Source organism: Sprattus sprattus (assembly GCF_963457725.1).
Source record: "Sprattus sprattus genome assembly, chromosome: 2".
Lineage (NCBI taxonomy): Eukaryota > Metazoa > Chordata > Actinopteri > Clupeiformes > Clupeidae > Sprattus > Sprattus sprattus.
In genome coordinates this window covers 17,036,174-17,046,748 of record NC_137921.1, presented here as the reverse complement: position 1 = coordinate 17,046,748, position 10,575 = coordinate 17,036,174, and the positions used below count along the sequence as shown (strand labels likewise).

At 41.1% G+C, this 10,575-nt stretch overlaps 2 protein-coding genes across 2 annotated transcripts; one reads left to right on the top strand and one right to left on the bottom strand.

Annotated features, from left to right (window-relative positions):
• Nucleotides 1-2: 2 nt before the first annotated feature.
• eif2s1b (eukaryotic translation initiation factor 2, subunit 1 alpha b) lies at nt 3-4,127 on the bottom strand. The gene is made up of 8 exons (XM_080832734.1): nt 3,987-4,127; nt 3,264-3,506; nt 3,104-3,183; nt 2,601-2,752; nt 2,356-2,462; nt 1,764-1,861; nt 760-903; nt 3-583 (listed from the first exon to the last, which is right to left on the bottom strand). The coding sequence occupies exons 2-8, from the start codon at nt 3,502-3,504 to the stop codon at nt 458-460; spliced, it is 948 nt and encodes a 315-aa protein (XP_080688860.1). The 5' UTR covers nt 3,505-3,506; nt 3,987-4,127; the 3' UTR covers nt 3-457.
• Nucleotides 4,128-4,929: 802 nt separating this feature from the next.
• atp6v1d (ATPase H+ transporting V1 subunit D) lies at nt 4,930-9,174 on the top strand. The gene is made up of 9 exons (XM_080831835.1): nt 4,930-5,105; nt 5,773-5,890; nt 6,472-6,551; nt 6,638-6,705; nt 7,007-7,051; nt 7,390-7,493; nt 7,606-7,672; nt 7,873-7,951; nt 8,268-9,174. Exons 1-9 carry the CDS (start codon nt 5,065-5,067, stop codon nt 8,410-8,412), a joined length of 747 nt encoding a protein of 248 aa, XP_080687961.1. The 5' UTR covers nt 4,930-5,064; the 3' UTR covers nt 8,413-9,174.
• Nucleotides 9,175-10,575: the final 1,401 nt, after the last annotated feature.

Genomic DNA, 10,575 nt, shown 5'->3' with positions numbered 1-10,575 from the left:
AATCATATCCAATGTTTTATTGAATTCATATGAGCAAAAAAAAAAGCAAAAGGCCCTAAACATACACAGATTTTCCCATGTCTTATAGGGCCTGAAGGCTGGTCTAAACAAGTTTAAACCCCTTAGCACCCTCACATCTGAGCGAAGATCTGTAAGGTGAGGATGTAAGGATCTTCTTTGCACATACAATACTGTGAAGGCCACTGCTGCTGAGTAAAGTAATGTGAAGTTTTGTTTTGTTTTATCTAAAGGTAGTAAATTATCCTATGAAATCTCACCAAATAGCATTATATATGTCTGCATTTTGTTGATGTCCACAGTTGGATTGTGAGGTGAATCTCACATCAATCTAGAACGAGTCATAAAATACAGAACCCAGTTCTTATTTTTAAAGGTTGATGAGTGTATTGGGTGATTGACTTGACTCCACGCTTTTGTTTGTTCCCCTTCACTTTGGTCAGTCTTCGGCCTTAGCCTCCATCTCTTCCGCATCGTCATCGCCATCCACTTCAGCGTTCTCTCTCTCCAGGCGCTCTAGTTGTCTTGCAAGCTCGGTCTCGTCCGTGTCGGTCACCACTTTAGGCTGAGGGTGCGCAAAGGTAAGGCAAATTCATTCGTAAGACATTTCACACAGAGATGTCATTCAATGAATAACATTAAACATAAGGTTGGTTTGTTTTTAATCTTAACTTCAGAGCAGTAACTTGGATCCTAAGTGGGCTAAGGTTTGAAATGTAATAAGATATTCTAGTGGTGTACCTCCATCTGAATGTTGAAGACGCCTCTCTTCTCCTCAATCCTCTCCTTGATGGCGGCCATGGCCTGGTTGAGCATAGACAGACCCTCTGTGCGCTCCAGCGTGGTGGTGGTCATCACATACCGTGGTGGTGCAATCAGGTTAATCTGAAGGAGGCAAAGAATTGGTTAATAAACTCATGACATGAGAATACTCAACATTAATTGTATTTTTGTAAAGTGATTGTGTATATATTTGTAAAAGGTCTTAAGTGCCATACGTTAAAATACATGAAATGATCTTAGGATCAAGTACTGTACTCTGTTGAAACAATGTTTAACGTACAACTTACTCATTGGTCAACATCACACGCACAGAAATAAGGCATGTTTTTATCATCCTTAGAGTTTTGTTATGATTAAGATTTCCACCTGAAGGACATATACACTCAACGGCCACTTCATTAGGTACACCGGCTCAACTGCTCGTTAAAGTAAATATCTAAAACAGCAAATCACTTGGCAGAAACTCAATGCATTTAGGCATGTAAACATGGTCAAGAGGATCTTAAATTCAAACCCAACATCGGAATGGGGAACAAAGGTGTTTTAAGCGACTTTGAACGTGGCCTGGTTGTTGGTGCCAGACAGGCCATCCTGCCTTGTATCAATGGTTCAGGCTGGTGGTGGTGGTGTAATGATGTGGGGGATATTTTTTGGGCCCTTTAACATTGAACATGAGAATGAGTCCACAGTTCCAGTGGCCTCCACAATCACCAGATCTCAATCCAATAGAAAACCTTTAGGATGTGGTGGAATGGGAGATTTGCATCATGGATGTGCAGCAACTACGTGATGTTCTCATGACAATGTCAAAAATCTCTGAGGAATGTTTCCAGCGCCTTGTTGAATCTATGCCACAAATAATGAAAGCAGTTCTGAAGGCAAAAGGAGGTCCAACCTGCTACTAGCAAGGTGTACCTAATGAAGTGGCGGGCGAGTCTATGTGCAAGACAGATGCCTCCTACCTTGATTGGCATAGCTTCCGTAGAGCAGTGGAGCCCTGCTCTCAAAGCTTCCTTTACTGCATCAATGCCCTCATACCCGTAACACGCCACCTCAATATCTGTAAACAGTCAGAGCAGGGTAGGGGTCAATGTCTTATAAAAGCTCCTGGACACATGGAATCACCCATCACAGGAAACCACAGGTATTGATTAGCACTGGACTTTTTTTTGCCCTGTGCCTGGGGGACCCTTGCACCACATGTTTTCCCCTTCTCTCTTTGCATCAGCACACTTGATTAAAGTCACTCTCTAATTATAATGCCCTTAATAAGGTTAATTGGGTGTGTTTGGTAAAGCAGGAGCAGCAGTGAGAAGTTCAGAGCTCCCCCAGGGAAAGGCTGACACACCCAGGACTAGAGAACTGGCAGAGCATTTACCTCTTTCAGTATGAATATACAGAAACAATCCATCCATAAATACATACATAGCAGCACTTAGCTAGATTTTATAAGCAGGTTACATTTCTAATAAAAGGTAGAAGTTCTCTGTATATGCGGATGATTTCAAAAGATTGTAACATTTTTGGAAGGCGGTGATTTTGTTTGGGCTGTACCTGCTCTGATCTTGACAGCCTGGGGAGTAAGTCGTCTGTTGATATTATCAATGAGAACTCTCTTCTCCTCTTCCGTCAGGTCCAGGCAATCAAGGATTGCGGGGTCCCTGAGATGAATAATTCAATAATTAGTAATCAACATTAACTGTCAAATAAGCAAATAATGGTGAACAGTCAGAATTATCATTTATGGATAGATCAACATTGTCTCGCCAAATACATCATGATTCAGGTGCAATACTCACGACACAGCTTGCTTGAAGACGTCATAGGCACCATAGCCGGGCTTTTTGTACTTATCGTCGTAGAACCAGGCGGTCCGCTCGTACAGACTCTCCAGCTGCTCATCCTTAGTGTACTCCAAAACCTCAGCTACATGCCGCAGGATGCTGTACACCTGCACAAAATTAGTTGTAATTGTATGTAAGACACACACATACACCTATACAGCCCAAGCAATAATAATATTAACAAAACAAGCACAACACACACCAGCACAAGCTGTACTGTACTAGTATGAATCTGGGTACCACACCTGTCCTTACTCACCACATCGGTCATATCCAAGAAATGCCACATGCAAGACTGTATATAATCAAGACATATAATCATAAAATCTAAAAAAAAAATCGTAATGTGCCAACTAATGTGAATGTGCTCACCGAAACAGATAACCATGGCTCAGTAAAATGAACATGAGGTAAACAGGTCTGTGTCAACCCTTGGTTGTATTGACTGCTTGACTTACTGTCTTAGATTTGGTAAACTTGTCCTCACACTTGATCGCTTCCTCTGGTGACACTCTTCTCTTTGACAAGTCAATGTAGCCTGAAGACAATAAAACATCGCTTAGAGACGACTCGCCACATCGCAAAATCTATCGCCACAGGTTAAATATATTAGCTCACCTTTCTCCTTGTCCACTCGGATGACCACAACGCACTCATTCCGACCGATGCGAATGAGCTTGTTGATGGAACGGATTCGTCGACGGGAGAGCTCACTAAGCAAAATCATGCCCTCAATATTGTTGTACTCTAGTAAGCTGACATAGGCTCCCATCTCAGCGATGGAGCGCACGTTCACCATCACGACATCCTCCACCTCAGGGAACCGGTGCTGGTAAAACCTGCAACTAAGCCCCGGCATCGCTGCAGAGAGACACAAGCGACTGCATTAATGTTTCCATCACTACATACAGCTCAAAACACAACAAATGTCCCCTCTGATCATTACGATGACTGTCTCTCACCGACAATTTCCCCAAACCATTGAGTGACATTTTCCTTCTACCAATTAGCTGCTCGGCTAGCCAGTTCAGCTAACTACTGCTTGGTGGAGTATAAATTAGCCACTCAACCTAGTATGCTTGCTATCTTGCTGAGAATGGGCTATCTGTAAACTTCTTAAGCCCCAAAATTATTAAAACAATAAGTTAACACGAATAACATCCAAGTCTATATTTTTATATAGATCACGTACAAGCCGATTGCTGATATACGGACCATCTGCTTCAACAGAATACTTCCCTCTGTCATGCGGCACATGCAGACTAGCTAACGTTAGCCGCACACCTTTCATTCGTCGACAGAATGCTGTGTTTGTATTGAATTTTGTACTAACAAACTCACCTTTACTTTATATTCACTTTACAATGATGTCTATTTTAAATCGGCGGAATGTTCCTTAAATGTGTACCCAATGCGACACAATAATTGGTTTCAACTTTGCTCAAAATCATCCAAGTCACCAATCCACACCGCACCAGTTCACCCGGAAGCAATTCTGTTACACATGACCTCAGAAAGATTGTAGAATACTAACCAAGATAGTCCAATCGAGTCGCCCCCTGGTGGTTATATTCCCTGACGCTGAGCAAAATGAATGGGATTCACATAGGCATTTTTAGAATCGAAAAGTTAGCGTAATGGTTTACAAGATATACACTTGAGATACACTTTATTGATTCTGGTGATCATATTTGGTTTGCAGCCACAATTCGACTTGTTTTAATGTTTTTTGTAACGAGGTGATACAGAACTACAATGCATGTCGTATAGATGACGTCAAATGATTGCGCGCCTCACCTCGCTAATAATTAACAAAATACCGATGTGTATTGCTTGGCTTGCTGAACATCTTTGTTATAATGGAAAGAATGGTGATGACCATTACAGGTCGTGGCATGTGGAGCAATGTCAGCAGTCCGCAGTCCCTCCTCCCTTCTAACGCCAATCTCCTGATGCAATCCATAACCTTTTGTGGATCGTATACTGCAACAGTATTGTCCATTAAATTATAAAGATGATCGAAGATATTTGTACAGCATAGTCATATTATGAAAATAACGTGGATTTTTTTCGCCTCTAATATTACACCACGTGTTCACCATTTTAATATGAAACACCAAATACCAAAAATGGTGTACCCAACAAATGTGTTTAGTTTCTATCATGAAAAGATAGACAAAATATTGGCTCTGAATTTACTTCTTCCATGCATTCACACCCTGCTGTCAGTGAATCCTACGTGTTTGTGTCACATGACCTTATCAGCTGATTCTGTGCCCTACTGAGGACTATGAGGATCACGACAGAGAAATCGCGTTTCAAATAAGATCCTTCTGTTCCGTAATTTAAGATCTCGGTATATAATATTATTTTGGAGCCCATTGGAATAGTATATTATAGGTGATTTGAAGAAAAGAAGATGTCGTCAAAAGACCGTATCGACGTTTTCCCATCTAGAATGTAAGTACCGTTCGCTGCGTTAACATTAGCCCGCTAGCTACTGAGCCTGATGCAAGGTTAACTAGTGTTATTTTTCTTTTGTGAAAACTATGTTACATTGTAAATAACAAATATGATAGGCCACTTAATAGACTGTTCTGCAAAAAGGAAGTAACGTATATTTGTTTCCCGTAAAGGTAATAGGACCATTGTTTAAGGTTCCACTTAGGTAAATAATGTGCTATCTAGCTAGCTAGTAACCTGCTGGAATCTGTCACTTGAAGGTATCTAAGAGGACCTAGCGTTCTTTTCCTGTTGTTTAATTTATGCAAAGACTTAAAGCCAGGTTGTAAGCCTGCTATAATATTTATCCAAGAAAGTCAGAGTCCATTAACAATGTTAATAGGCCTAAGTCTGTTCAAAAAACGGAAGACGTTTCATAGTCATGTGAGTTTTGCCTGTGCCAGTTTACATGTGATGTGCTGTCAGAAGGTGAGCCACAACAAAATCCTCTACGAAACGGCGACTAAATGGTGCAGACACTGATACTGGGACAGACAACATTTACTGTGTGACTGTCACACTGTGACAAGATATAAACCCCAAGTGGGGAGAATAACATGGTTGACATGGCATTTCTCGTTAGCACGTGATCTGTTGTGATGAAATCTTTTTCAATGATTTACAGGGCTCAGACAATTATGAAGGCCCGACTGAAAGGAGCACAAACCGGGAGGAACTTGCTCAAGAAAAAGGCTGATGCCCTCGCCATGCGCTTTAGGCAGATCCTTCGGAAAATCATCGAGGTAACATAATAGATAACTGAAAATCCACACGGTACTAAAGCTCAGGTCTTTGGGGATCTTTTACATCCATAAATGTATTAAAGGTCCCGTCCGCTATTCAGTTTTGCCAAAGGATGTTGATATTTGAGTCCAACAGCCAATGGAATTCTACCTCTCCCTTCCATTTTCCTGAAGCACCATGTTGATTTGTTGGGATTTTTTTTATCACTCGGTCAGAGAAACTATGTTCTGTCTCCCATTCTTAGAGCTAGGACCAGGAGTTTTGACTGTGATAGAGGGCCGTGAGGAGCTATTTGCTGAATTTAACAATTAATGTATGGGATTGGAATCGTGGACTGTATCTTTCATTTTTTCCAGAATGTGTTTTGAGTGGCCCCTAATTTGGAATCAGACTGAAATGACCTCTCTATTCATTAATCCCTAAAACTGTTCATTACCCACATCTATGACAATTAACCCCAGAATAAATAATATGTATATAAATGCAATATTTCAGTGTTTTCAGTAAAATAGGCAGGTGAAGTTTCATTGGTTACTGGGAAAACATAGTGATTGAATCAAATTCATTTCTTTCTCTTTAGACTAAGACTTTGATGGGAGAGGTCATGAGGGAGGCTGCCTTCTCTTTAGCAGAGGCCAAATTTGCTGCTGGGGATTTCAGGTAAGGAGCAAACCCGTAGATTAATGAGCTGATGTCTTTGTCAGTGCATTTATCGTTCATCCTCATGAGACTCCCTGTCTTCACAGCACTACGGTCATTCAGAATGTCAACAAAGCCCAGGTGAAGGTCAGAGCCAAGAAGGACAATGTTGCAGGTGGGCTTTTAAATCGCACCACCCACATAATTGCGATCAATGTAAAATGTTGTTTTTAGACGTACCTGTTTTACAGATGTGTGTACCCCCCCAGCTGGTAGAACAAGGAATTTAACATATTTTTTTGTATATGACTGAAATTGTCTGTTACATCTAGATATGGCCAAATGTATCCACAAAAGAATGACATCCAATGACTCACCTCCCTGTCTATGCACTTTCCGTAGTCAATGAATAATTGATTTAATTAATTGATTGATAATTTATTTAGTATTAATGTTTTATGCTTGTTTCTTTTCAGGTGTTACCCTTCCTGTTTTTGAGCATTACCAGGAAGGAGGCGACAGTAAGTGCCTATCTCTCCCAGGCCACAAGAGAATACTCTACTGTGGATCATCAAATTGTGCTTTGGCGTAATGAGTGGCGGTTCTAGCTTTGCGATGGCCCCCTTTAGTGATCTGTCTGTGAAACAACATATTCACAGTGTTATGAATGAATTGTGATTTATTTGGTATTTGGTAATTTGGTATTTGGTCAAAACGATTCTTAAAAAAAAAAGGCCCTTGTTAGATCCACAGGTTTGACGGAATGCAACAAAGCCCAATATTCTGAGTTCAGCAAACCAAGTGTTTCACTGTGTGGAGTGGAGACTGTATGAGTCTCATTGTCTCACTTGTATCCCAGGCTATGAGCTGACTGGTCTGGCCAGGGGAGGGGAGCAGGTGTCCCGGCTGAAGAGGAACTATGCCAAAGCCGTGGAGCTGCTTGTGGAGTTGGCCTCCCTGCAGGTAGGAGCCGCACCTCTCATAGACCAGGCATTTCTTGTCCATTGCAGTTTACGAAATGAGGTATTTCGAAGTAATGGTCATGGTAAACATAAAAAGCTTCCTTTGTCCTCAGACATCGTTTGTTACACTGGATCAAGCCATTAAGGTCACCAACCGCCGTGTCAATGCCATTGAGCATGGTAAGACCAACCCCCCCCCCCCCCCCCCCACACACATCAGAAGTCTCTCACTCTGCATTCAGTGTTTACAGTTGTTCACCAGTGTTACTGACAGCGATCTATACAATGTTTTGTAATACTATGGCTGAACACAGTCGTGGTACTGGTGCTAGGTCCAGGTCCAGACACATCCTACAGCTTTTCTGTTTGTCTCCCCACAGTGATTATTCCCAGGATTGAGCGCACCCTGACCTACATCATCACGGAGCTGGATGAGAGGGAACGTGAGGAGTTCTACAGGTGAGTGCGCCTCACAGTGCCAACAATGGACCATTACATTCTCTAGTTTGGGGGACTTAGTTTCTGTCGTTGGCTGCATGTACATAGACTACACCGGGACATTCATACGTAGTCCTCATCAATTCAACACAATGACAATATCATGGTGTTCCTTTGCAACAGTTATTCGTTTTTGGTGACCTTTGCTAAAGACAAGTCTTAATTGTGTCATGTTGAAGGAACTATCAAAAGATAGTGTTGTCCTAGCCATACTTGTGCTCAGTCGATCCATGTGTCTACTCTGAATTGCTCTGGCCTGCTCTGGGTTGGTCGTCAGGTTGAAGAAGATCCAGGAGAAGAAGAAGCAGCAGCGCGAGAGGACGGAGCTGGAGATCGCCGCACGTCTAGCAAAGCTGGGGCCCGTCGCCGAGCCTTCTAACATGCTAACCGACGAGACCGATGAGGATATGCTCTTTGAGTAGAATTGTCCAGCATTGGCGAGTGCGGGGCAGATACCCGCCCTTACCACCCTCCATCGTCCTCACTCCCTGACAGGGCTTCATCTAAGTCCTATGGTCTTATTTATTTCTGTGCCTCCGTGGCCAAACAGAACGTGTTGTGTAAAAAAGAAAGTATTTTCTCTTCTCATGTTCGTTTTGTGTGTATGTTCATGTCTGTGATGTCGGTTTTCTTTTTTGTTTTGCTATATTGTTTACAATGTGCATTCAGGGTGGGTTTGAGTGTCCACATAAGCGCACAAAAGCAGGATTGCAGTAGTGTGCTACCCACAGCATTCCCACCTATCTGTACGCAATAGCTTTGTGCTCCTATTCAAGAACACATACTACATTTGGAGCTCTTAAATCTCTCTCTATAAATACATGTATATGTTTTAATGGTTAAAGGGAACGGTTCAGACATGAACTACCACGGTAGAAACATTCCATGCAAATACTTGAGTGTACTTGTGTTCCTGGGGTTACATCACATCTAGAGTTGCAACTACGGACAGCATTGCATGTTAATTCACTATGGAGTAGAATGGTGCAGTCTTCCTTTATTGATGTGGTACTGTTTAAATGGTGAGACATTGGTTTAAATCGTTGTCTCCTTGGTTATTTTGGCTCACTGATTGGATAATGGTTGATGTTTGACTTCTCACCCTGCCGTGGCTTCTGTAGTGTCTGTGCCCCCATTACCTGTCAGAAAAGATATCGACAATAAAACTGGAATCGGACTACACAGATTACTGGTCACTTCTCTGTTCAATGTAACACTGCACATGTGTGTTGTTCCCACAGTTTTGTATTAGGTAGTAAAATGAATGATTCACCAAAGTTATAACAACAGCACCTGCGTGTGATAGCAGTGTCATGAACACACAATAAATAATCAGAATAAGCTAAAATAATATACTAACCGTACACATGTGGGATGCAAAGATTCACTAGACCATTGACAAAATGATGATTTGACAAGCCCATTCATTCACTTAGGTGTATGCAGGTGTGGTCAAAGTATGAATACCAAACGTTCTCTTCTCTCATTACCTGCCATCCATACCACGCCCATTATTTGATACTATGCTTGCTACAGGCCTCGTCTCAGCCGGTTTGGAGACCTTCAGCATTGTAAAACGTGTCTTCTCTGACCCAGATTTCATGTTACTGAATTGCTCTGACAACTCTCAAACAGCTTTCACATAGCTTTGTAGAATGTCAGCCATTTTACACTAGGACATGATCATTAATTAGCTCTTCCATCTTTTTTCTCACCTTCTATGTGTATTTTCATGTATTACCAATTTGCAAGACTGTTAACAATAAGAGGGAATAGCAAAATACTGTTCAGCTTCAGTCAAATGCAAGCATCCTCTTTATTGACAGTTTTTAATATCTTTAAAGAATAGATTTTGGTTTGAATACTGATGATAATATTTGGCCATGTTACCATAGAATTGAAATACATTCAGATACAGATTCACAGCTCAATATGTAACTTATATTTACCTAAATAAAGTTGATACATAACAGAAGAAATAAATGATGAAAAATGTAAGACCAGACAGGTTACTCAATCTCCTCCGCATTTTTTGTCCAGAAATCAGAAATACTGATTACAAAAGAAAGAAGAAGTCCTATGAAATGTTATATATGATATAAACATGACTGCTGAAGAAAGGAGTTAGTTAAAATTGTCAAAGACCATTTTAATTCAGTCCATTTTCAGACTATTTTTCAGTCCGCAAGTCAGCACTCTGTCTTTAGGACATTTGTGGCTCCAAAACTACCCTGCTGAGACAATTCTGAAAGACAACCCTGGATTATTACCATATTTGAATATGTACCTGCTAGAGGTTGTAAATATGAATATGTTGACTATTGGACAGGATTTCTGTCATTCCACACATGATTGATCTTTAGATTCTGATCTACAAGAACATTTACAGGTATTATATACATATTACATATGGTACAGTAGAAATATGTCTCCTAAGGAAGTTTATAAATACATTGATTTGTCAAAGACAACGTAACAGCAAAAAAAAAAAAGTCAGACATAACGGTCTACTGACGTTCAACTTCAAACTAAATGGGAATCTCTATGGCAACCATTTGCAGGCATTCTACCAATGGCCCACCTTC

What these genes read in the sequence shown, in the direction of transcription:
- atp6v1d (XM_080831835.1), top strand. Translation starts at nt 5,065, where the DNA reads ATGTCGTCAAAAGACCGTATCGACGTTTTCCCATCTAGAAT. An exon ending in TTACCAGGAAGGAGGCGACA is followed by an intron (nt 7,052 to 7,389) that starts GTAAGTGCCTAT and finishes CTTGTATCCCAG; the next exon opens with GCTATGAGCTGACTGGTCTG. An exon ending in GAACGTGAGGAGTTCTACAG is followed by an intron (nt 7,952 to 8,267) that starts GTGAGTGCGCCT and finishes GTTGGTCGTCAG; the next exon opens with GTTGAAGAAGATCCAGGAGA.
- eif2s1b (XM_080832734.1), bottom strand. Translation starts at nt 3,504, where the DNA reads ATGCCGGGGCTTAGTTGCAGGTTTTACCAGCACCGGTTCCCTGAGGTG. An exon ending in CGGAAGCTATGCCAATCAAG is followed by an intron (nt 904 to 1,763) that starts GTAGGAGGCATC and finishes TGCCTCCTTCAG; the next exon opens with ATTAACCTGATTGCACCACC. An exon ending in TCTTCAACATTCAGATGGAG is followed by an intron (nt 584 to 759) that starts GTACACCACTAG and finishes GCGCACCCTCAG; the next exon opens with CCTAAAGTGGTGACCGACAC.